Source organism: Balaenoptera borealis (assembly GCF_965194805.1).
Source record: "Balaenoptera borealis genome assembly, chromosome: 15".
Classification (NCBI taxonomy): domain Eukaryota; kingdom Metazoa; phylum Chordata; class Mammalia; order Artiodactyla; family Balaenopteridae; genus Balaenoptera; species Balaenoptera borealis.
This window is the reverse complement of record NC_138871.1, coordinates 65,862,886-65,888,658: the sequence shown is the minus strand read 5'-3', so window position 1 is coordinate 65,888,658 and position 25,773 is coordinate 65,862,886. Positions and strand designations below refer to the sequence as shown.

Below are 25,773 nucleotides of genomic sequence, written 5' to 3'. Positions count from 1 at the left end.
AAAACAAAGCCAAATGTCTAACAAACAGGCAGAAAGTGGTTTTGTTTCTTTACCTCTCCATGTCTGCATATCCTTGCCTGAAGGAAGCCAAGACCTGGGACTTTGAACCAAGTCTGTTACTCTTACCATTTTAGAATCCCAGGGGATATACCTTTGGAAAATGTAGCCTTTCCCATTCCAAAACTCTTGACAAGTAAGGACTGATGAAAAGATCATATCAGCACCCTTCATAAGGTGCTGGTTTATGAATAAACACTAGAATTCCAAATTTTGATAACCATTATTAACTATTATTGTATGTCCCTCTTTTTCATTCTTGAGAACCAGCCCAAAGGACATTGACTATATTAAAAAGAACACCAAAGCAGGAGTCCAAAAAAAATGTAGATTTATGTCATAACTGTCAGAATCATAGGCCAGAGCCTTTGATTAATGTTAGTCTGCCAGGAGGCTTCTCTCATGCCACTTAAAATCATAAACTCTACCAGTTGGATGTGACTTTAAATGTAATTGAGTTTTGCTATCCATTGACTTTTAGAATAATTTAGAAAAAATAACAGGTTTTCTGTTGTGTTGTTTTTTAGTAAACTGCATTTTCTAACTTATATATCAAATATTTTCTCATATCACGATTCTTGTACAACTTGATATTTATTGACTGCCTAATATTTTTTATAACCCTAATTATTTTTTTAAAGTACTTCATATTTATTTAAAAAATTTTTTTTGGCTGCGCTGGGTCTTTGTTGCTCCGTGCGGTCTGTCTCTAGTTGTGGTGAGCAGAGGCTAGAGCGTGGGCTCAGTAGTTGTGGTGCACGGGCTTAGTTGCCCCTCGGCCTGTGGGATCTCTCCAGACCAGGGACTGAACCCGTGTCCCCTGCATTGGCAGGCGGATTTTTAACCACTGGACCACCAGGGAAGTCCTTGACTGCCTAATGTTCTCATATAAAGTACTGTCATTTGTTTAACCAATAACTAGACCTTTAGGTTGTTTCCAGTTTTTTAGTAACATCTGCAACATCTCAGTGGGCATTATTGCATATAAATATTTGTACACATCAGGATTATTTCCTTAGGAGAAATTAATAGAAGAGGAATTGCTGAATCAAGCAGTATGTAGGTTTTTAGCAACTAGCCATTATTTTCAATTATATATTTTAATAAAATTTTGGTATTAGAAGACCCTGTTTTCTTATAGCTATATGATATAAAAATTTCCTCCAGGCATGGGGATAGGCTCATGTGTGTATCTGGTGGATTGCTGTTTATAAAACTCAAAGGAAACTTATCCCTGTATTATGTGAAAGGCAGCAGAGTTGAGCAGATGAAATAACTCTGGTTTACAAGTTTACTGATAGAAACTACTTAGTAGTCTTGCTGAGACATAGTACATTTGTAGTGCACAGACCCATGGCACTGTTTATAGGTCTTCCCCTTTTTTCTAGATTATTAACTTCTTGAAGGCAGATATATTTTCCTGTTTATTATTTAACCCAAAGAGCCTAGCCTAAGACCTTGCACTTAGTAAGTTCTTGGTAAAATTTACTGCATTAATGATAATTATAATGTAGTTTTATGTTTTTCTGTATATTTAGAATTGTATGAACACAAGATCAAAAGTTACCGTTGTTTCTTTGTATTTGCCCTTGTATCAGTAGGTGGTTTTAATTTAGTTTTATAAGATATTTAAATATCTTTGTTTTAATCCATTGGTGAGGTAGGGTTAATCTGAATTAGAGATATAGTTCAAATCCACTTCTTTCTTTCTATTTTGTATGGACATATAGCTTATAAGTAAGAATATAGCTTATAAGTAAGAATAACTTTAAGTCCTTCCAAACCTGCCTGAATAAACGGTTAAGAATTAACCCATTACTTATATTCTGTCAAAGTACTTCGAAGATTTCCCTAATAATCCTCTTTTATCCTATTAACTTAAATTTCAAAAGTAATACAGAAATAAACTTCAGACTGTCATTTCTGTTTTCTGATTCCAAATCAGTGCAAATATATAAAGACTTATTCTCTTTTTAAAAATGAAATATAATGAAATACTTTTTGGCATTTCATGTTCTGAATTATTTTGGCAAAAAACATTATATACCATTCATTTTAAGAATAAATTATCTACACTACTTTGCATTGTGATTTAAATGCTTGATATTATATAATCTGCCTGCATGTCCAAATTGTAAATTAAAATTAATTTCTTCCTTTGCTTCCATGACATATTCCATCGCTCTAGCAGCGTTAACACACATATGTAGGTATTACATAAACATTTATAGTTTGCTCTTCTTCCACATTGCAGTCCTCTCCATTGTGGGGGTGAAGAAGGGTTAGTGATTTGTTTATTTGTAGTTTTTTGTTATTAATAACAGCTATCCTCCATTCTGGTTCTTTTTTTTTTTTTTTCAGTGTTTTTTTTTTTTTCTTTTCTTTTAGATACGTTTGAGATGGTTTCTGAAGATGAAGATGGGAAACTGGGTTTTAAAGTGAACTACCACTACATGTCTCAGGTGAAAAATGCAAACGATGCTAACAGTGCCGCCAGAGCCCGCCGCCTCGCGCAGGAAGCTGTGACGCTGTCCACCTCCCTGCCGCTTTCGTCGTCCTCTAGTGTTTTTGTGCGCTGTGATGAGGAGCGACTTGACATCATGAAGGTAGAAAAAACCACTTTTTTTCCTATTTCCCTGGCTAATCCAGTTATCCAAATATTCATATAAAGCACTAGAAATAACATGAATTTAAATAAATTTAATAAAAATTCTGTTGACCATTTTGGACATCAGTGAAGGGAGTCCTTTTCTAATGTTAGTTCAGAGTATGTGGATGAGAGTACTATTCAAAATAAAGATTTAGAAGAAAATACCAAAATACCTTCCCTGAACAAAGGCTGTGTGCAGCCTGTCATAGTTTTAGAACATAGTATCAAAGGATTTAATACTGGTCAGTTGAAAAAAAGTTACAGGACTTCTTCCTTGTAATCCAGAATACTTCTCTCATGTTTTATACTATCAGTCTTCAAAATTTTTTCTCTTTTTTTCTTTTCTAGGAAATTTATGTATTTACAGACTCATATGATTTAAGTAATGGTAGTACAATAATAAATAAAACCAGCAGCTTTATGTTTTAACACTGTGGTGATCTGGCCTTAAATGCCAAGAGATGCTGCAGCTAGTAATTTTTTAAAGATTTTGATACCTGGGGTGGGAGGAACCTTTCTTTACTTGATTTAATTCATGGATTAAATATTGTGTCTTCCTTAGATACACAGCTAAAACTATGGACCCATTGATTTGAATAAGGTTTTTTGCTTGTTTGCTTTTTTGTTTTGCTCTTTTGGATAATTTTTCAGTAGAAATCTCATAGACCTTGCCTATTGACCACACTTTTCCTTGTTACAAACAGTAGAGCTGATTATTATATGATTGCCTAGGGAAGTATTTTATTGCTAAATGGACCACACAAGTTCAAACTTCTGACTGTTAAGCATTATGCTGTACCTCACATAAAGGATCCCAAGTTGGAGCCCCAAAATGTAAATCAGAGTTGTCACAGAATGGGACTCTAGTACCACTTGCCTCCACGCACAGCTGTTCAGGACCCGAGGCTTTGCTGCTCATGTCTTGTACACTAAATATCTGTTGATTGACTCAAACATAATTCATTAAATAATTCTGACACTCACTGTTGGGTTCTCTGCTATTTTTTGGACTACGAGTAACCCTAAGGGAAACATCACACCTACTGTTCTCTCAGAACCTTTTTATCATAAGTTGTTACATGAAAACATTTATTCCTGTTATCTACTTGTCTCATTATCCCAGAAGAAAATATTTAAAAGTAAGCTATTTTTTGGACTTCCTTGGTGGTGCAGTGGCTGAGAATCTACCTGCCAATGCAGGGGACACAGGTTCGAGCCCTGGTCCGGGAAGATCCCACATGCCGTGGAGCAGCTAAGCCTGTGCGCCACAACTACTGAGCCTATGCTCTAGAGCCTGCGAGCCACAACTACTGAGCCTATGTGCCACAACTACTAAAGCCTGCGTGCCTAGAGCCCATGCTCTGCATCAAGAGAAGTCACCGCAACGAAGAGTAGCCCCCGCTCGCCTCATCTAGAGAACGCCTGTGTGCAGCAATGAAGACCCAACGCAGCCAAAAATAAATAAATAAAATAAATAAATTTATTTTTTAAATGTTAATTTCTTTAAAAAAAATAAGCTATTTCTTAAAACGTTAACATGAAGATTTGAAGCAGAAAGTTACTCTCATACCTTTGAGATATGATAATGAATATACCTAGAATCTCAAATTGTTGACAGTAATGTAGAGATAGATCATGAAGGACAGCTCCTAGAAAAAAAGTAACTTAATATTTCAAAAGGTATTTGCTGTTAAGGCAAGCTTTCCTGCTGCCAATTGGGCATCTCTCTTTTAAAAGCCCAATTTCACCGAAACCAAATCACTTTAATTGTAATTTAAAACCGTTTCCTAGTCCTGTGTATGTTTTTAACTTTTAACTTCATTTTTAACACAATTTGGTAGAGATATATATAGGATGTAAGAAGATTGTTCTTATTTCATGTTGAATTGTTTTTCTAAATAGTAGCATTTAGGAATAGTAACATAGGCTTTTGTGTTTGTATGTGCATACTAGGTTCTGATAACTGGTCCAGCAGACACTCCTTATGCAAATGGCTGCTTTGAGTTTGATGTCTATTTTCCTCAAGATTATCCCAGTTCACCTCCTCTTGTGAATCTAGAGACGACTGGTGGTCATAGTGTGCGATTCAATCCAAACCTTTATAATGATGGCAAGGTAATGTAATCGCAGTCTTTTGTTTCTAATGCCAAAGTATTGTAACCCAAAGGTTCTTTGTAATTTGAACAGAAATTTTGTTTTAGTTATCTTCTTTTCAAAAGTATGTGAGTTTCTTTGTGTTTCTTTTCCCTGTGTGCAAAGATTAGCCTGAGGAATGAGAGAGAAGGAACCAAAAATGGCAGAAACACAACAGTGTTACAAAGCACTTATAGTCTTAAGGGGTTATTGTGAGGGACTAACTTATTCAACACATTCCTTGGCCAATTGAGAGCTATCTCCACTCAGAAGATAATAGAGCCAGATGCCTGTCTTTGGCATTCACCTTCCTTTACTTTCTATATCTTCAATTCCAGTTATCTTTTCACAAGTGCCTGAAGATACTATCCATGTTTTCTATGATATGTACCATTGTGAACTTATTTTTAAAGTTTAATTTGTGTTAAAATGTTTTATATTTTCTTGTAAGTAGGAAGATACATTCCTGTCTCCACAAAAAAAGTTGATGAAGAGGTATAATAAAAATCATTTCATATGGCAATAAACCTTTAAAAGTTAGATTTAAAAGAATAATCATCACCTTTCAAAGTAATTTTGGACAGTTTGGTGAAATTTCAATAGTAAATTCCATGCTGAGAGTATTCAATGTTTAAAAATTACTAGAAGGTCAGAAGAAATTTCTCGATTTCATAAGCAGACACTTTGATGATGTGAGAATAATAGATGCTTGAAGTTGATCTGGTTTATTAAAGATGGCCCAAGTTTTCCCTTGGTTTTGTCTTCCTATTTTTAAAAAGTGCAGCCTGCCTCAGATCTGTGCTTACAAGTTATCATTTTGTCTTCACCATAAGCTCAAATCACAAAATTGAAATTCATTTTCTGGGTTTATTGTAGGATACTTAACCAGAGGTAAACCTTACTTTGTTGGGGAAAGCAAAGAATAGGTCTTTTATAACTGAACAAAGTAGACAAAGTAACAATGTTGACTTTATTCAAGAGAGAGTCTGGAACTTGAATAGAGTTTAAGTGTAGATGTTAAGAATTATTAAAGAAATTACTTCCTTGGACTTCCCTGGTGGCACAGTGGTTAAGAATCTGCCTGCCAATGCAGGGGACCTGGGTTCAAGCCCTGGTCTGGGAAGATCCCACATGCAGCAGAGCAACTAAGCCTGTGCACCACAACTACTGAGCCTGCGCTCTAGATCCCACAAGCCACAACTACTGAGCCCACATGCCACAACTACTGAAGCCCGCACACCTAGAGCCCATGCTCTGCAACAAGAGAAGCCACCGCAAGGAGAAGCCTGCGCACCACAACAAAGAGTAGCCCCTCCCCTGCTCGCCGCAACTAGAGAAAGCCCACGCGCAACAACGAAGACCCAATGCAGCCAAAAATAAATAAATAAATAAATTTTTTTATAAGAAATTACTTCCTTAAGACTTATTGGTATAGGGAAGAGGTTTAGGGTTTGAGATTCCAGTACCCTGAATTGTATAGTCTGTTCTATTATACATTGGAACTAACATTTAACCTTGGGATCTAGATCTGTAGTTAGGGAGAAGATCCCTGCCATTGGTAGTCACAGGGATGCTCTAAAAACCAGGTGGGAGAGATTAACCAAGATGGCGGAGTAGAAGGACGTGCTCTCACTCCCTCTTGCGAGAGCACCAGAATCACAACTGGCTGCTGGACAATCATTGACAGGAAGACCCTGGACTTCACCAAGGAGGATACCCCATGTCCAAGGACAGAGGAGAAGCCACAGTAAGATGGTAGGAGGGGCGCAATCAGAGTAAAATCAAATCCCATAACTGCTGGGTGGGTGACTCACAGACTGGCGAACACTTATACCACAGAAGTCCACCCACTGGAGTGAAGGTTCTGAGCCCCACGTCACGCTTCCCAACCTGGGGGGTCCGGCAACGGGAGGAGGAATTCCTAGAGAATCAGACTTGAAGCCTAGTGGGAATTGATTGCAGGACTTTGACAGGACTGGGGGAAACAGAGACCCCACTCTTGGAGGGCACACACAAAGTAGTGTGCACATCGGGACCCAGGGGAAGGAGCAGTGACCCTGGGGGAGACTGAACCAGACCTACCTGCTGGTGTTGGGGGGTCTCCTGCAGAGGCGGGAGGTGGCTCTGTTTCACCGTGGGGGCAAGGACACTGGCAGCGGACGTTCTGAGAAGTGCTCCTTGGCGTGAGCCCTCCCAGAGTCTGCCATTAACCCCACCAAAGAGCCCAGGTAGGCTCCAGTGTTGGGTTGCCTCAGGCAAAACAACCAACAGGGAGGGAACCCAGCCCCACCCATCAACAGTCAAGTGGATTAAAGTTTTACTGAGCTCTGACCGCCACAGCAACAGTCAGCTCTACCCACCACCAGAGCTTCCCATCAGGCCTCTTAGATAGCCTCAGCCACCAGAGGGCAGACAGCAGAAGCAAGAAAAACTACAATCCTGCAGCCTGTGGAACAAAAACCACATTTACAGAAAGATAGACAAGATGAAAAGGCAGAGGGCTATGTACCAGATGAAGGAACAAGAAAAAACCCCAGAAAAACAACTAAATGAAGTGGAGATAGGCAACCTTCCAGAAAAAGAATTCAGAATAATGATAGTGAAGATGATCCAGGACCTTGGAATAAGAATGGAGGCAAAGATTGAGAAGATGCAAGAAATGATTAACAAAGACCTAGAAGAATTAAAGAACAAACAAACAGAGATGACCAATACAATAACTGAAATGAAAACTACACTAGAAGGAATCAATAGCAGAATAACTGAGGCAGAAGAACGGATAAGTGACCTGGAAGACAGAGTGGTGGAATTCACTGCTGCGGAACAGACTAAAGAAAAAAGAATGAAAAGAAATGAAGACAGCCTAAGAGACCTCTGGGACAACATTAAACGCAACAACATTCGCATTATCGGGGTCCCAGAAGGAGAAGAGAGAGAGAAAGGACCAGAGAAAATATTTGAAGAGATTATAGTCGAAAACTTCCCTAACGTGGGAAAGGAAATAGCCACCCAAGTCCAGGAAGCGCAGAGAGTCCCTTACAGGATAAACCCAAGGAAAAACATGCCGAGACACATAGTAATCAAATTGGCAAAAATTAAAGACAAAGAAAAATTATTGAAAGCAGCAAGGGAAAAACGACAAATAACATACAAGGGAACTCCCATAAGGTTAACAGCTGATTTCTCAGCAGAAACTCTACAAGCCAGAAGGGAGTGGCATGATATACTTTAAGTGATGAAAGGGAAGAACCTACAAGCAAGATTACTCTACCCGGCAAGGATCTCATTTAGATTTGATGGAGAAATCAAAAGCTTTACAGACAAGCAAAAGCTACGAGAATTCAGCACCACCAAACCAGCTCTACAACAAATGCTAAAGGAACTTCTCTAAGTGGGAAACACAGAGAAGAAAAGGAGATACAAAAACAAACCCAAAACAATTAAGAAAATGGTCATAGGAACATACATATCGATAATTACCTTAAACGTGAATGGATTAAATGCCCCAACCAAAAGACAGAGACTGGCTGAATGGATACAAAAACAAGACCCATATATATGCTGTCTACAAGAGACCCACTTTAGACCTAGGGACAAATACAGACTGAAAGTGAGGGGATGGAAAAAGATATTCCATGCAAATGGAAATCAAAAGAAAGCTGGAGTAGCTATACTCATATCAGATAAAATAGACTTTAAAATAAAGAATGTTACAAGAGACAAGGAAGGACACGACATAATGATCAAGGGATCAATCCAAGAAGAAGATATAACAATTATAAATATATATGCACCCAACATAGGAGCACCTCAATACATAAGGCAACTGCTAACAGCTATAAAAGAGGAAATCGACAGTAACACAATAATAGTGGGGGACTTTAACACCTCACTTACACCAATGGACAGATCATCCAAAATGAAAATAAATAAGCAAACAGAAGCTTTAAATGACACAATAGACCAGATAGATTTCATTGATATATATAGGACATTCCATCCAAAAACAGCAGATTACCCATTCTTCTCAAGTGCGCACGGAACATTCTCCAGGATAGAGCACATCCTGGGTCACAAATCAAGCCTCAGTAAATTTAAGAAAATTGAAATCATATCAAGCATCTTTTCTGACCACAGCGCTATGAGATTACAAATGAATTACAGGGAAAAATACGTAAAAAAGACAAACACATGGAGGCTAAACAATACGTTACTAAATAACCAAGAGATCACTGAAGAAATCAAAGAGGAAATCAAAAAATACCTAGAGACAAATGACAATGAAAACACGACGACCCAAAACCTATGGGATGCAGCAAAAGCAGTTCTAAGAGGGAAGTTTATAGCTATACAAGCCTATCTAAAGAAACAAGAAAAATCTCAAGTAAACAATCTAACCTTACACCTAAAGAAACTAGAGAAAGAAGAACAAACAAGACCCAAAGTTAGCAGAAGGAAAGAAATCATAAAGATCAGAGCAGAAATAAATGAAATAGAAACAAAGAAAACAATAGCAAAGATCAATAAAACTAAAAGTTGGTTCTTTGAGAAGATAAACAAAATTGATAAGCCATTAGCCAGACTCATCAAGAAAAAGAGGGAGAGGACTCAAATCAATAAAATCAGAAATGAAAAAGGAGAAGTTACAACAGACACCGCAGAAATACAAAGCATCCTAAGAGACTACTACAAGCAACTTTATGCCAATAAAGTGGACAACCTGGAAGAAATGGACAAATTTTTAGAAAGGTATAACCTTCCAAGACTGAACCAGGAAGAAACAGAAAATATGAACAGACCAATCACAAGTAATGAAATTGAAACTGTGATTAAAAATCTTCCAACAAACAAAAGTCCAGGACCAGATGGCTTCACAGGTGAATTCTATCAAACATTTAGAGAAGAGCTAACACCTGTCCTTCTCAAACTCTTCCAAAAAATTGCAGAGGAAGGAACACTCCCAAACTCATTCTATGAGGCCACCATCACCCTGATACCAAAACCAGACAAAGACACTACAAAAAAAGAAAATTACAGACCAATATCACTGATGAATATAGATGCAAAAATCCTCAACAAGGGCTTCCCTGGTGGCGCAGTGGTTTAGAATCCACCTGCCAATGCAGGGGAAATGGGTTCAAACCCTGGTCCAGGAAGATCCCACATGCCACGGAGCAACTAAGCCCGTGTGTCACAACTGCTGAGCCTGCGCTCTGGAGCCCGCAAGCCACAACTACTGAGCCCATGCGCCACAACTACTGAAGCCTGCATGCCCTAGTGCCCGTGCTCCGCAACAAGAGAAGCCACCACGATGAGAAGCCCGCGCACCGCAACGAAGAGTAGCCCCCGCTCGCCAAAAGCCCACGTGCAGCAACCAAGACCCAATGTAGCCAAAAATAAATAAAATAAAATAATTTAAAAAAAAAATCCTCAAAAAAAAAAAACAAAAACCAGGTGGGATGGTATGTCTGATAGTGCTTCAAATGATAATTCACAAAACTGTTCAGATACAAGTCTTTTAAAATTATTAATGAATTTATCTACTAAACAAATTGATGTATTTTACATTATTGTTTTCACAGAGCATTAAAAGAATAGCAAGGAGATGGACTTCTCTGCTTTTTTAAGGACCACTTATTTTCCAAATCTGTTGCCCATTACATGAAATTATTAGTTTACAAATACAGATAACATGTCCCTGGTTCTTTTTTTCCCGGAGTGACTATTGACCTGTGTTTGGCAGATGCTTTGAGTTCATTCTTGCTCTTTGAGTGAACAAATAACTAACGCGTCTTCAAATTTGTTCCGAGGAACTCTGGGGATCCTCAAGACCCTTCAGGGAATCTGCAGGGTCCTCCCCTTTCCCACTTCATGTTTGCATGAGGCCACGTTTTATTCATACATTTCAACCAAAGCAATGTATAACAACAAATCGAATGTAGAGGCAGGTATGAAATCAAGATCTCTTCTATTAAACTATAACCCATTTTCAAAATTTACAGAACTTTGAAAGAGATTTTCTTAAATGTAAAACAATACCACTTTTCCTCACCAAAATTTTTGTTGTTGTTGTTTGGAAAAGAGTTATTTTTCATTAAAAAATATGTTATTTGTATTAATGTATAATAGCTGCTAACTCATTTTTCATTATGAAGAAATTATAATGCCACACAGATTTGGATCACATTTGAAGATACCAGTTTGTTTTAACAGACCAACCCTTAGGGTTTTCTGCGGGGGGCATAAAACTGAGATACTTTGACACAATAACATTTCAATTTTATTTCTAGTTCCGGCAGTTTACTTTTAAAAGGCACTCCTTTCAATTCTGTTTATACTTTTCCCCCTTCTTCCTCAGGTTTGTTTAAGCATCTTAAATACATGGCATGGAAGACCAGAAGAGAAGTGGAATCCTCAGACCTCAAGCTTTTTGCAAGTAAACAAATTTCTCTTACAGTTTCACTTAGAAAATAAGGAACCATCTTGGTTTAAGAACATTTTTTTTTAGCGACCAAGAATAAACATAGTAAACCATAAAAAATAAGCTAGATTGATAGGAAGTACATATTAAATAGCTTATAGGTGAGCAGTTAGTACAATGGAGTTATAGCTCATTTTGAGTTTAGAATCTTAAGTTAGGACATTAGAATTTTCTTTTTGTCAAAATTCCCTTTTAAAAAATCCCTAACTTGCCTTAAAGTACACTCTGGTGCAACAAGATCAGGCAAGACAGATTAGCCTCTTCCACCTCCCAGTCACTCTAAGGCTCAAACTCAGGTGAGTAGAATTTAATAACTACTAGTGTTACATATCTCTCCACACATGACATGGTTCTTCTGTAATCTAGTTAATAATGGGACTCAGTGCTTCCCTGGTGGCGCAGTGGTTAAGAATCCACCTGCCAGTGCAGGCGACACAGGTTCGACCCCTGGTCCGGGAAGATCCCCCATGCTGCGGAGCAACTAAGCCTGTACGCCACAACTACTGAGCCTGTGCTCTAGAGCCCGTGGGCCACAACTACTGAGCCTGCGCTCCTAGAGCCCATGCTCTGCAACAAGAGAAGCCACCACAATGAGAAGCCCTCCCACTGCAATGAAGAATAGCCCCCTGCTTGCTGCAACTAGAGAAAGCCCGCATGCAACAACGAAGACCCAACACAGCCAAAAATAAAATAAATAAAATAAATAAATTTAAAAATAAAAATTAAAAAAATAATGGGTCTCATCTGAGGTTTAGAAGTACTGTCCTGGAATTCATAAAACTTGGGATTTGCCATTCTTATTTTGCAGAGCACTTAACACACATGTTTCATAGTCTTGAATTTTTTAAGTTACTTTTCACAGGCCGTTTGAGTACATAAAATAAAATGTTATATAGTATCCCATCAAATTTTTTTTGCTGATGCTTTATCTTAATAGTTCAGAATTCCAGCAAAGAGACAGACATATTAATAATAGGAATTAACTTTGTTGCTTGATCATTGAGGAAACAAATCACTGTTGCTGCATAATAGTTTAAACTCACATTTGCAGTTTAGTGTTTATTTTAAGAAAGACCACCATAAATTATCCCCAGGTAAGCCTGTTAAAGTTGACCTACCTTGAAAGGATTCTTTTCCTATATTCTTATATTGAATTAGGTAAAAGAGATATGAAAAATCATTCTTTAGGATGTGACTTTTTTAGGTTCTCTGAAAAGACCTTGAAGCAGCCCCATGAATTAAAGAAAAGTACTGTAATATAAGTTTTTCCTTTGTGCTAATATGGAGACTCAAGAAAAACAGAGATTATATGATTCATGCAAAGTAACTAAGGAATTTACTAGAATGTTCCCCCAAGTAACTATAATACTTCTTCATTTGAGAAATGATTATGTAGGGGGAGGGATAAATTAGGAGTTTGGGATTAGCAGCTATAGGCTACTATATATAAAATAGATAAACAACAAGGTCCTACTGTATAGCACAGGGATCTATATTCAATATCTTGTAATAACCTATAATGGAAAAGAATATGAAAAGAATATATGTATTCACTTTGCTGTACACCAGAAACTAACACAACATTGTGTTATTGTAAATCACCTATACTTCAATTTAAAAAACTAAAAAAGAAATGATTGTCAATTCTAGTTCAAAAACCTTAAAATATTTTTCTACATGTATGTTACTCTTGTCAACAGAAACTATTTTTATGATGAGTTTTACTCTGAAAGGAAACTCAGAGATATCCTGTTTTTCATGAAGTAAATTAGACTTACCTGAGAATTGGAATTAATTTTTGAAATTTTTGTTGGATTTATGTAGTTTTAAAAATAAATTTACAGTTTTCAAAGTTTTTTAGTTTAAAATTGGATTTGCTTTTAACTTTTATATTATCTGTATGTCTAATATATACCAAAAATCCTATGAAATAAAGAAACTTATTCTGAAGTGTTTAAATTTTACAACTTTGAAAACTTACTACACGTAAAGTATGATCTTTTCTGTATTTTCCCTTTAAGGTTTTTTGTCATATACATAGTTTACATAGTCATAATTAACATAGTAGATAATTATTTGTATATTGCTTTGTTCACCTAACATTAGAGCATATCCATCTTCCCAGTTTACAATTTTATAATTTGTAAATGCTATGTAATAATCTTTTGAGTTCATATAGTATAATTGAACTATTTCACCACTGTTGACTAAATATTTCACTTTTATTATTTTAGTTTTACAAATAATACCATTATTATATGACTTTCTTTACATTTTAGATGGTTTACTGAATATAGATTTCCAGATCTGTGACAAAATTGACTTGAGCAAGAACAAGAGAGGCTATATCTTTTCTGTGGCAAGAGTGAATCGCCTTGTTTTCTCCAGATCTTAGGGGAAAACTTTCAGTCTTTCCCCATTGAGTGTGATAATAGCTGTGGATTTTTCGTAAATTCCCTTCATCATGTTGAGGACATTCCCCTCTACTAGTTTCTTGAGTATTTTTTTTTTTTTAACATCTTTATTAGAGTATAATTGCTTTACAATGGTGTGTTAGTTTCTGCTTTATAACAAAGTGAATCAGTTATACATATACATATGTTCCCATATCTTCCCTCTTGCGTCTCCCTCCCTCCCACCCTCCCTATCCCACACCTCTAGGTGGTCACAAACCACCAAGCTGATTTCCCTGTGCTATGCAGCTGCTTCTCACTAGCTATCTATTTTACGTTTGGTAGTGTATATATGAGTATTTTTAACATGAACAGTTGTTGGATTTTGTCAAATGCTTTTTCTGCATCTATTGAAATGATTGTATTATTCTTATTTTTTATTCTATTAATATGATGTATTAATTTTTTAATATAAACCAACTTTGCTTTCCTGGGATAAAGCTCAGTTGGTTATGGTGTGTAATTCTTTTTGTATGTAACTGGATTGTTTGCTAGTGTGTGTATATATATATATGTATATATATATTTAGGCCATGCTGAGCGGCTTGCAGGTTCTTAGTTCCCCAACCAGGGATTGAACCCGGGCCCAGGCAGTGAAAGCGCCAAGTCCTAACCACTGGACCGCCAGGGAAGTCCCAGTTTGCTAGTATTTTTCTTGAGGATTTTTGTATCCATATTTCTAAGAAGTATTGGCCTGTATTTTTTTTGTGTGTTATACTGCTTTATAAACATCATACTAGAAACAAATGCATCTAGGTGGGAACACATTGCCCTTTGTTGTCTATTAGATTCGTTCTTCAGAGGCAGACTACAGAGGCTTAGGAAAAATTACTTAATTTCTTTACTTTTTAAATTTTATTTATTCTTGGCTGCGTGGGGTCTTTGTTGCTGCGCACGGGCTTTCACTAGTTGTGGCGAGCGGGAGCTACTCTTTGTTGCGGTGCGCAGGCTTCTCATTGCGCTGGCTTCTCTTGTTGCGGAACACAGGCTCTAGGCGCTTGGGCTTCAGTAGTCGTGGCACACAGGCTCAGTAGTTGTGACTTGTGGGCTCTAGAGCGCAGGCTCAGTAGTTGTGACACACGGGCTTAGTTGCTCCGCGGCATGTGGGATCTTCCCGGACCAGGGCGCGAACCCGTGTCCCCTGCATTGGCAGACGGATTCTTAATCACTGTGCCACCAGGGAATTCCCATATGTGACTGGTTTTTAATGTTGCTATAATCTACCTAAAATACATATTAATGCCTTATGAATAGTTTGTTCCAGTTGGATGTTAATAAAGCTGTCATGTGCAAGAGGAGTTAAACATATTTAATGTCACATAATTAACCATTTATAAATATATTTATAATATAATAATATATAAATACTACCATTTTTCTTAAAATGGAAAGTTCTGGAAATCAGCCACTGATTATAGTTCTACTCAATAGCAGCATAATTTTCCATAGAGGAGGATACTTACTATTTTGAAAGGCTAAAAACATTTTTAACTAAGACTGTTTCTTTCCATTACCCTAAACAAGTTATTAGTTTGTATAACATAGTTTCTTGTTGCAGATATTTTGGATTGTATACTCTGTACTTTCCTGTGTTTGAAATATCTATAATAAAAATTTTTAACATACCAGACCAGGTCAAAGAATTAAATCTTTTGACAAGTTATAATTTGAAAATAAAGGCATTCATAGGAGGCAAGATTGCTGACTGGTTATGGCCTTGTAGGGTTAAAATTTTTGTTTGACACAGACAGTGAAAGGAAGCTGTTATATGGTTCTTGATTTAGTCAGCCTCTGAATAAACTATACTGAGAACATCTTGCAGTTTTGTGGATGCTAACATACAGCTGAAGAGGAGAGGGACTGTAAATTCAGCCTATGAATAAAAGCTTTTTTGACTCCTGACTTTATGAAAATGTCAAAGAACTGACTAAGAATTGGTGAACTTACACTATGGAATGAAAATATATTCTGTTTATTATTAAGTATAACTTATATATATAGTATATTATGGTACGTAATAGATATTTTTCTGTTAATTACCAACTCATTTTCAAGTCATTCTAAGGAAACACTTAAGCCAGATGTGGCTAGGAGGAATATTGGTTTTTTTTTGGTTTGTTTGTTTTTTGGTTTGATCCAGGGAACTCTTTTAATTAAGCTTTGTTGATCAAAATGGAACTCATGCTGACTGCTTTTTTGCATATCCCTATTACATAAGTTAAAATATATTGTTTTTAGAGTAGAAGTGATTTTGTTTTGCATTTTGCTATCTTCTGGATGTATGCTGTCATTTTCACTCCACGAAAGAATAGCTATTGTGTATTAATTACACTTATGAGCCCTACTGTTTTACACCCCTCAACCCCTTATTTAATTCTCACAGTCATCCTATAATGTAAGTAGGTATTATTTCTACTTACAGATGACCAAAAAATGGATTCTGAGGGGATAAAGTTATTCTGCTTACCTTGGTCTCTCTGACTTCAAAACATAGTGTTTCTCAGAGTTAGATAAATCCTATTAATTTAGAATATTGAAAATCAAATCCTTTTAAAAAAAGAGAAATCCTCTTCCCAAGGATTTATTTACTGGCTTTTCATGGGAGTGTTTTATGGGCTGCAATAAAGTGTGCTGTGAAATAAAATGAGTAAGTAGGTCAGATAATTCAAGGCTCCAGAAATTCCATAAAATGAATATTTTGACTCCTAAATAGCTGAGTTCACCAAAGAAAAATAAAGTGGCATTTATATATTTCCTAAAAGGTACATGTTTAAAAAGTAAATAGAAGATGCCCATAAAAAGTAAATAATAATGTCACCCAGTGATAAAAGAGCACATGTTATAAATTATACTTTGAATTTAATTCCAAGAAATACCAATCTCTGCTAATTTATTTGTTATCAAATGCAGATGTTATAGTTCAATTTTTTTAGCAGACAACGTTAAACTCAAATTTATTTGTCAAATGTAGTTTTCTTTGTTCTATACACAAAGCATCTATTTTTCATTTCCTGTATATAGTTTAGCTCTTTTAAAAAGCAAATGTGTTATGAATCTGAAGTAGTTTGTAAATTGTTTGAATCTCCAGCTGCTTGAGATTTATAAAATTATATTTTGTCTCAAAGGAGGTGAGGTTAAGTAAGTAACTGAATCCTATGTTACCAAATTTCTTTCTCCGCCTTTGTAGATAATGGGAATATACCCTACTCATATAAGAGGAAGATTATTTAAAAGGGAAGAGGAAAGGAACTAACAAATATGCCCTGGAAGATTATTTCAGAAGTGTCAGATTTGAGTTGGGGGAAAGTATATAGCCAAGGGAAATCACTTTCCTTTAGTGATATATTTAGTTTCAGTAAGTTTAAAAATTATGAGATCTTTGCCTCAGAATTATACAGGTTAATTTTTTTTTCTGTAGTTGACCTTGGCCTCAGTAACATGGTTACTTCAGGTCATATTTAACTTTGTGTATTCCTAGGTCATATATTTCAGGTTCAAGTTTCCATTTTTTAAATTTTTTAAGAAAATATATCCCTTGACTTCTAAGGTGCATATCCTTGATGTTGTTTAATCATCTTTCCTAATGAAAATGCAACTGCTGCTAATTGTTTTTCATTTATGAAGTGGGCAGATTATAGCTAATATTTTCCTGCCTCCAAAGATGTCATATTAGCCAGTTATATAAGTATATTAGCAAGCAGTACTATATTAACTAAGAGTGAACTCTCAATATTGGTTATATCTAGAGAAACAGACCTTCTGGTATGTAAGTAGGGGGTCAGAGGTGGTCTTAGAGCCATGTCATCTTGCCATTGAAAGCTTCTGGTAATATTTTTGTGATACCGTGAAAGTAAATTTTCCTTGGAATGAAAGTAAAGACTGCGTCATGTGTAGTTTTCCTTACAGGTGAGTATTGTTAGGAGTACATTGTTAGCTTTATGCCCTTTAAGAGTAAGGACAGTTCGAGCAAAATGATGTCTAAATTGGTATGGGATGTTGATAAGCAAGTGTTTTTTTTAGTAGTTTCAGGAAATAGGATCTTCATACCTATTTTTCTCTTTCAAGGATTCAAAACATATATATAAATATTATATAAGATTCTACTGTACCTATTTTAATTTTGCTCTAATAATAAAGTATTTCAGTGTCAATTATTAACATCAATTTTATGGTGATAAAATTATGTGGAAGCACATATTAAAAGGCACTCCTAGTTGATAAAGCAAGGTATTAGTTTACTGGTAGTAAAAATGTCCTATCATAACTATTCTTTATTTCTTTGGTTCTCAGGTGTTGGTGTCTGTTCAGTCCCTTATATTAGTAGCTGAGCCTTATTTTAATGAACCAGGATATGAACGGTCTAGAGGCACTCCCAGTGGCACACAGAGTTCTCGAGAATATGATGGAAACATTCGACAAGCAACGGTTAAGTGGGCAATGCTAGAACAAATCAGAAACCCTTCACCATGTTTTAAAGAGGTATGTTTAATAAAATTAATGAAATACTTTATTAAAGACATAATAGGGTATAGTTTAGGTATTATACTTCCCTTTATATCTGTGGTATACTAAAGTTTACTCTTGTTTTTAGTCATGAAAAATCAGTAGTAATATAGTACAGAAGAATTTTTTAAACCATTTACTTCCTAAAAGGCATCTGACTATATTTTTGGACAGTTTTATTAATTCTTTATTTTTCATGGCTACCGTTCTACTAGCATACTGTGCTAGTTATGTTAGTATATGCTAGAATATGTTACTAAAATATTCTTCATAAAAATATTCTTTTTTATTAGAGATTAAGATACTTTCTAGTTGTCTTGCAAATAGAAACTTTGCCCTTATACTAATATCTGTGTGTGAAATTGAAGAAAAAGACATTTTCTTTTCTTTAGGAAAAGTTGAACTTAGTTTCTGAAACCAGTCTTGATACTGTCACGTGCTTTCATTTTACCACATCCTGAAGTGTGGTTCTTTTCCTGTACTTAGTTATCTCTCCTTAGTCTGCCTAAAATATGATTGTATTTTTCACTTGTCACATCAGATTACTTCATCACATCTTACTTTAACTCTGTCATGAAACATTTTTCTTTCCTAAATTGTTTCCCTTGATTATTAGTTTCTTAGGTTGTGCTAGAAACACAACACTTTAGAGGAAGAACTGGCATATTTACCTGATAGAAAATTGGTCTTTAATACAGTTAAGCAAATATTATGTGTGAACTCTATGTAGCATCATACGCGAAGCTCTCCTCATTAAATAGTATCGATGAATATACTCTGAAGGAATGTAAAAACGTTTCTTCCTTTTGTTATTACTAAATGAATTTGCACTTTGAATGACATAGTTGGGTATTTTACTTTTGCAAAGGCTTGTATTCAAGGCTGTGGGTAATTACTTTTTCCAATATTACAGGAAATACAAACATGCATTTCTTTGTACTCTTAAGCATAATGTTCTGTCCCTTTTCAAGTTTGGGTTACTTACATTAAGTAATTCATTTGGCAGCCGTGTGGAATATCAGCTGTTACTAGGTACTGCCCTAAGGTACTCTGAACTCAAGGAAAAGTGAAAGTCAGTTCCTGCCCTTGATAAACTTACATTCCTTCTGTTTGTATCATAAATTAATTTCTCAGTGCCCTTAAGACTCAAATAATGTATCCAGATATGTAAACTACTTGACAAGTCTACTAGAATGTATAATAAGCACCTCAAACTTAACACTGCAAAACTGCACTCTTGATTCTTCCTTCCTTTCTTCTCTCAGTAAAAGCACCATGGTCTAAACCCAAAACCCTAACCACGTGTGGCTTCATTCTTTTACTCACATACCACATTCAGTCTGTTGACAAATTTCACTCCACCATTCAAAGCATAACCAAACTTTGATGATAAAATATATTTTCGCAGTGACCAACAAGGGCTTAATTTCCAAAATATACAAACAGCTCATACAGCTCAATAACAAAAAAACAACCCAGTCAAAAAAATGGGCAGAAGACCTAAAGAGACATTTCTCCAAAGAAGGCATAGAGATGGCCAAGAAGCATATGAAAAGATGCTTAGCATTGCTAATTATTAGAGAAGTGCAAATCAGAACTACAGTGCGGTACCACCTCACACTGGTCAGAGTGGCCATCATCAAAAAATCTACAAATAACAATGCTGGAGAGCGTGTGGAGAAAAGGGAACCCTCCTACACTGTTGGTGGGAATGTAAATTGCTGCACCCACTATGGAAAACAGTGTGGAGGTTCCTTAAAAAACTGAAAATAGAGTTGCCATATGATCCAGCAATCCCACTCCTGGGCATATATCCAGAGAAAACTCTAATTCAAAAAGATACATGCAGGGCTTCCCTGGTGGCGCAGTGGTTAAGAATCCGCCTGCCAATGCAAGGGACATGGGTTCCAGCCCTGGTCCGGGAAGTTCCCACATGCCATGGGGCAACGATGCCTGTGCACCACAACTGCTGAGCCTGCGCTCTAGAACCTGCAGACCTAGAGCCCATGCTCCGCAACAAGAAAAGCCACTGCAGTGAGAAGCCCGTGCACCACAACGAAGAGTAGCGCCCGCTCGCCACAACTAAAGAAAGCCCCACGCACAGCAACGAAGACCTAATGCAGCCAAAAATAAATAAATTAATTAAAAAAAAAAAAGATACATGCACCCCAATGTTCACGGCCACACTATTCACAATAGCCAAGACATGGAAGCAACCTAAATGTCCATTGATAGATGAATGGATAAAGATGTGGTATATATGCAATGGAATACTACTCATCCATAAAAAAAAAATGAAATAATGCCATATGCAGCAACAAGGATGGACCTAGAGATTATCATACTAAGTGAAGTAAGTCAGAGAAAGACAAATACCATATGATGTCACTTATATGTGGAATCTAACTGAACTTAAATCTAAAATGAACTTATTTACAAAACAGAAGCAGACACACAGACACAGAAAACAAACTTATGGTTACCAAAGGGGAAAGGGGGTGGGGGAGGGATAAAGTAAGAGTTTGGAATTAGCAAATACAAACTACTATATATAAAATAGATAAACAACAAGGTTCTACCATATAGTACAGGGAACTATATTCAGTGTTCTGTAATAAATCATAATGGAAAAGAATATGTATGTATATGTGTAACTGAATTACTTTGCTGTATCCAGAAACGGACACAACATTGTAAATCAACTATACTTCAATTAATTAATTAATTAACTAACTAATTAATTAATTAATTAAATCTTCACCATGGCCAGCCTATTTCAAGCTCCCATTACCGGGACTTCCCTGGTGGCGCAGTGATTAAGACTGCGCTGCCAATGCGGGGGCCCAGGTTTGATCCCTGGTCAGGGAGCTAGATCCCACATGCATGCTGCAACTAAGGAGCCAGCAAGCCACAACTAAGCAGCCCTCCTGCCGCAACTAAGACCCGGCACAGGGACTTCCCTGGTAACACATGGGTTAAGAATCTGCCTGGCAACTCAGGGGACATGGGTTCGATCCCTGGTCCGGGAAGATCCCTCATGCCATGGAGCAACTAAGCCCCTGCACCACAACTAGTGAGCCTGCACTCTAGAGCCCGCGAGCCACAACTACTGAGCCTGCATGCCACGACTACTGAGCCCGCATGCCACGACTACTGAAGCCCACACATCTAGAGCCCATGCTCCGCAACAAGAGAAGCCACCACAATGAGAAGCCCATGCACCACAACAAAGAGTAGCCCCTGCTCCCCACAACTAGAGAAAGCCCACGTGCAACAATGAAGACCCAACGCAGCCAAAAATAAATAAATAAATTTATTTATTTAAAAAAAAAAAAGACCTGGCACAACCAAATAAATAAATAAATATTTTTTAAAAACCAAACAAACAAAAAATCAAGCTACCATTACCTATTGCTTGAATTGTTGAATTAGTTTTCTGATTTCGCTGCTTCCACTTTGTCCTTCTACAATGGTTCTCCACGCGTAATCAGATCATCTCACTCCATTGACTTCCCATTAAATGAAGAGGAAAACACAGAGTCCTTACCGTAGCCTTCAAAACTCTGCATTGTCTGGCTCCTGTCTGCCTATCCTTCAGCATCTCTAAGAGTTCAAAGGCTTTTGATACCAAATGTTAGGTTGTGGAACAACTGGAGCTCTGATATATCAATAGTTTCTAACAATAAAACAATAGTTTCTTACTTTCAGGTAATAAGCTTAATATATGCTTTATGACTAGCAATTCCATTCCTTGGTATATGCTCAATAGCAGTTGTGTACATGTTGGGTGTAGAGAATGTTCATAACATTGCCAAAAATTGGAAACACTCTGATCAGCAGAATGAATGGAGAAATTATGGAATTTTCATAAAGTGGAATACAGCAGTGTAAATGAGTGAACTCCTTCACACATTAAGATGGACAAATATCATAAACACAATAAAGAGCATAAGAGGCCAGGCACAAGAGTACTTTCTATATGATTCTATTTATAAAAGTTCAAAACTGAGTTAAACTCATACTTAAAGAAGTTAGTATAGTGTATACTTTTGGATGAGGGTTAATGGTAAGAAGTAGCACAAGGGGGTCTTCTGGCGTGCTTGGTAATGTTATGTTTCTTATCTAAGTAGAGGTTGTTTTCTTGTGTTCACTGTGGGAAAATGCGTTCAGTTATACACATGATTTGGGCACTTTTCTGTATATGTTAAACGTCAGTTTTTAAATGTATTGAAAGAAATTTGTAAGTATACACAGTCAGTCAGTGTAATTTGTTGGTTCATGCTTAAAGTTTTGTTTTGTTTTCTGGAAGAATAAACTGCTAACACAGGGGACTCAGAGTGGGGACATGACTTTTACAAAAAGGAAATAAGTATAATTTGAAACAATAATTCTTTCTCATCTTTTATAACCTAGCTCACATTAAAGGGGTACCCCTTGTCCATGAATGCTTTTCTAATTTTCCCAATCAGTTGTGGCCTACTACTTTTTTAATGTCATGGGATTTGTTTTTGTTTTTTATTGTTGTTGTTTTGTATTTTTCAAAACGTATCTTTTTCTTGTGCACTCATCTCCCATCTTATTCTGTGGTTATCATGGTTCTTCATGTCAGGTTGTTTCGTACTCATTTTTGTATCCCTGTATGCATCAAACTCAATAACTTATTGGTGTTTTATGTCCGTTCCCAGTTTTTCCTAATGATTTTTCCCTTGTAGGTATTATTGCCTTTTCTTTAGAGGAGACAAGCTCATTGGGCAATGTAGTAAGTAGCTCACCCAGAGTACAGAATAGTAATTCCAAAATGATCTATTTTCTAACTTAAATTTGTCAAAAATAGACTTTTACTACATACACAGAAATTTCACTCAGTTTTTCAAAGAAAGAATTTTAAAAATCTGAAATGTAAAGCACATTTATCACAAGGAGTTAAACATCATAAAATAAAATCTTGTTCATAAGTTAACCAGAAGACAAAATTAAGAGAGTAATAATGTTGCCTATTTTGGGCTATGTTCTGATTTCTGTGCGAATGCCTGTGATTGAGAATCTCTTTACTCTACTAAATGTTCTTTGAGTTCTCTTTGAAAGATAGAAATTGACAGTTTTTCTGTTGTCAATACTTTTTCTCCTGGTTTTTCATTTATTTACATTTGCCTTCTGACTCTATTGTTTTGTAGATGTCTTATGTTCTCTGGATAGGATTAACTACTGACATGTCTGAGTGGGATTGGGCATTATTTTCTGCTTATAGAACTGGGTATTTCAACACAAGTCATCTGATGTCATAATCCTGATTCTTCCTTGTTAATAATGTAGAGTGTTCACCACATTGAGTTTTGTGCAGAGAAAAAAAATGTCATGTCTTTTAAATTTCATGTTTTTGTAATGCCACATACTTTGTCTTTTAAATTCTGACCCGATCACATTTTGTTCTCTTGCTTGGTTTATTCTTAAGGTTATACATAAACATTTTTACTTGAAAAGAGTTGAGATCATGGCCCAGTGTGAGGAGTGGATTGCAGACATCCAGCAGCACAGCAGTGATAAGCGGGTAGGCAGGACCATGTCTCACCATGCAGCAGCTCTCAAGGTGAGTAACCCTCCCTAACAGGAGCCTTGTCAGTGGCTTTAAAAGAAGAGTCATATATTCACTGACAGAACTGTGAGGACCACTAGAAAGAAACATTAAATTTATTAAGTTCAGAGGTTACCCAAAAGTCTATAGAAAAGATACATTCCTTTTGACAATGAAGTGACAGTTCCTAAAATTAAAAATGAGTATGGGGGCTGAGCCAACAGAGTTTCATAGACTTGTTTGACAATGATGGCAACAAAATGTGCTCCGTGACAGTTTGCATTAGCTTTTCCCTGAGCCTCTTACCTTCCAGAATTTTATTACTTGGAGTAATGAGGGAGATGGTAGCTGCAGAGCCTCCAATAGCTGATAGGTGTGGAAGCGTCTGTGATACAATTCTGTTTTGGGGGAGGTGAGATGTTGTTTTCCACTTGGGCGTTCACAGAATGGAAATGTAGTACATGATGGTTTTGGAGATTTTTTTTTTTTTTTTATGTGGGAATCATACCTTCAAAGGCCACCCTTTTTTCCCTGCCTTGGGAGATATCTGTCTTTACTCACCTCTGTTCCTTTTATCCTCCACTGATTATGGTCATCTCTACTGGCTCCTTTCCTTCTAACTTTAAAAGTATCTTCACTTAAAATGATTAGATGATAATGATAAGGATTTATTAGTTTTTTTAATTGGTGAATTTTTTTAATGTCCCTATTTTTCAGGTTACATACAGAAATATTTATGAATGTAAAGCCATACAATATCTGGGGTTTGCTTCAAAACAAAATGAGAAAAGTGGTGGGGATATAGATGAAAGAAGACTAGCTCTGAGTTGATAAAATGTTGAAGCTCGGTGATAGATTCATTGGAGTTTATTTTATATTCTGCTTACTTCTGTATATGTTTGAGATTTTCCATTATAAAAACCTTTAAAAAGAAAATTTTTTTTCTCCTTACATTTGCATCCCCTTAAGCTAGTTTTATTTTGCCGCTGTTATTATAAAAATGTTTCTCTCCTTTTACTACAAAAACTAGAGCTGTTAACACTTTTGCCTCCATTTTTATTTTTATTTATTTTATTTATTTATTTATTTATTTTTATTTTTTGGTTGTGTTGGGTCTTCGTTTCTGTGCGAGGGCTTCCTCTAGTTGCGGCGAGCGGGGGCCACTCTTCCTCGCGGTGCGCGGGCCTCTCACTATCGCGGCCCCTCCCGTTGCGGAGCACGGGCTCCAGACGCGCAGGCTCAGTAGTTGTGGCTCACGGGCCTAGTTGCTCCACGGCATGTGGGATCTTCCCAGACCAGGGCTCGAACCTGTGTCCCCTGCATTAGCAGGGAGATTCTCAACCACTGCGCCACCAGGGAAGCCCTGCCTCCATTTTTAAATAACCCTCTCACCAATCAACGTTTTGCAGTTGAATTTCCATTCTATGAAAGTTACCCACTATCCAGTTCTCAAAGCCAGTGACCCTGGCTCTGCTCTCTACGCACCTCTCTCCCCTCCGTGCATCTCTCTCCCCTCCAGGCCTTTACAGATGCTTACTTTCGCCTGCTCTACTAGCTTACTTCCACTCAGTTTTCAGCTTAAATTTCACTTCATGGAAACTTGCCTTGACTTTTAAATTAGATGATTTCAGTATAATCTCTTGTAACACTGTTGCCTACTTAATAAAAACAGTCCTAACACTGGTCTAATGTGTTTTTTTTCTCTATACTTTTCATCTGTGGGCTATCTTGGCTCCTCTTCTCACACTCTTAATTCTTTCAGCTTGTTTTTTCTTTCCCCTTCTCCTGAATGATTGTGTACCTGAAGCCTTACTATTTGGCCCTTAGGACTATTTTATTCTCTTTCTCTATCATTGTATCTATACCCCTGACATTGGCCATTTTCTCTTTAAAAGTGACTTTGCAAACTGTTGTCTGCTCTTAG

General features: G+C 36.7%; 1 protein-coding gene across 1 annotated transcript in view; it reads left to right on the top strand.

Annotated features, from left to right (window-relative positions):
* BIRC6 (baculoviral IAP repeat containing 6) overlaps positions 1 to 25,773 on the top strand; it is a 299,805-nt gene that overhangs the window by 252,679 nt on the left and 21,353 nt on the right. Inside the window, 5 exon segments of the mRNA XM_082356671.1 lie at positions 2,446 to 2,663; positions 4,661 to 4,822; positions 11,199 to 11,276; positions 18,065 to 18,253; positions 23,730 to 23,864. Of these exon segments, the coding sequence (XP_082212797.1) occupies positions 2,446 to 2,663; positions 4,661 to 4,822; positions 11,199 to 11,276; positions 18,065 to 18,253; positions 23,730 to 23,864 (782 nt within the window).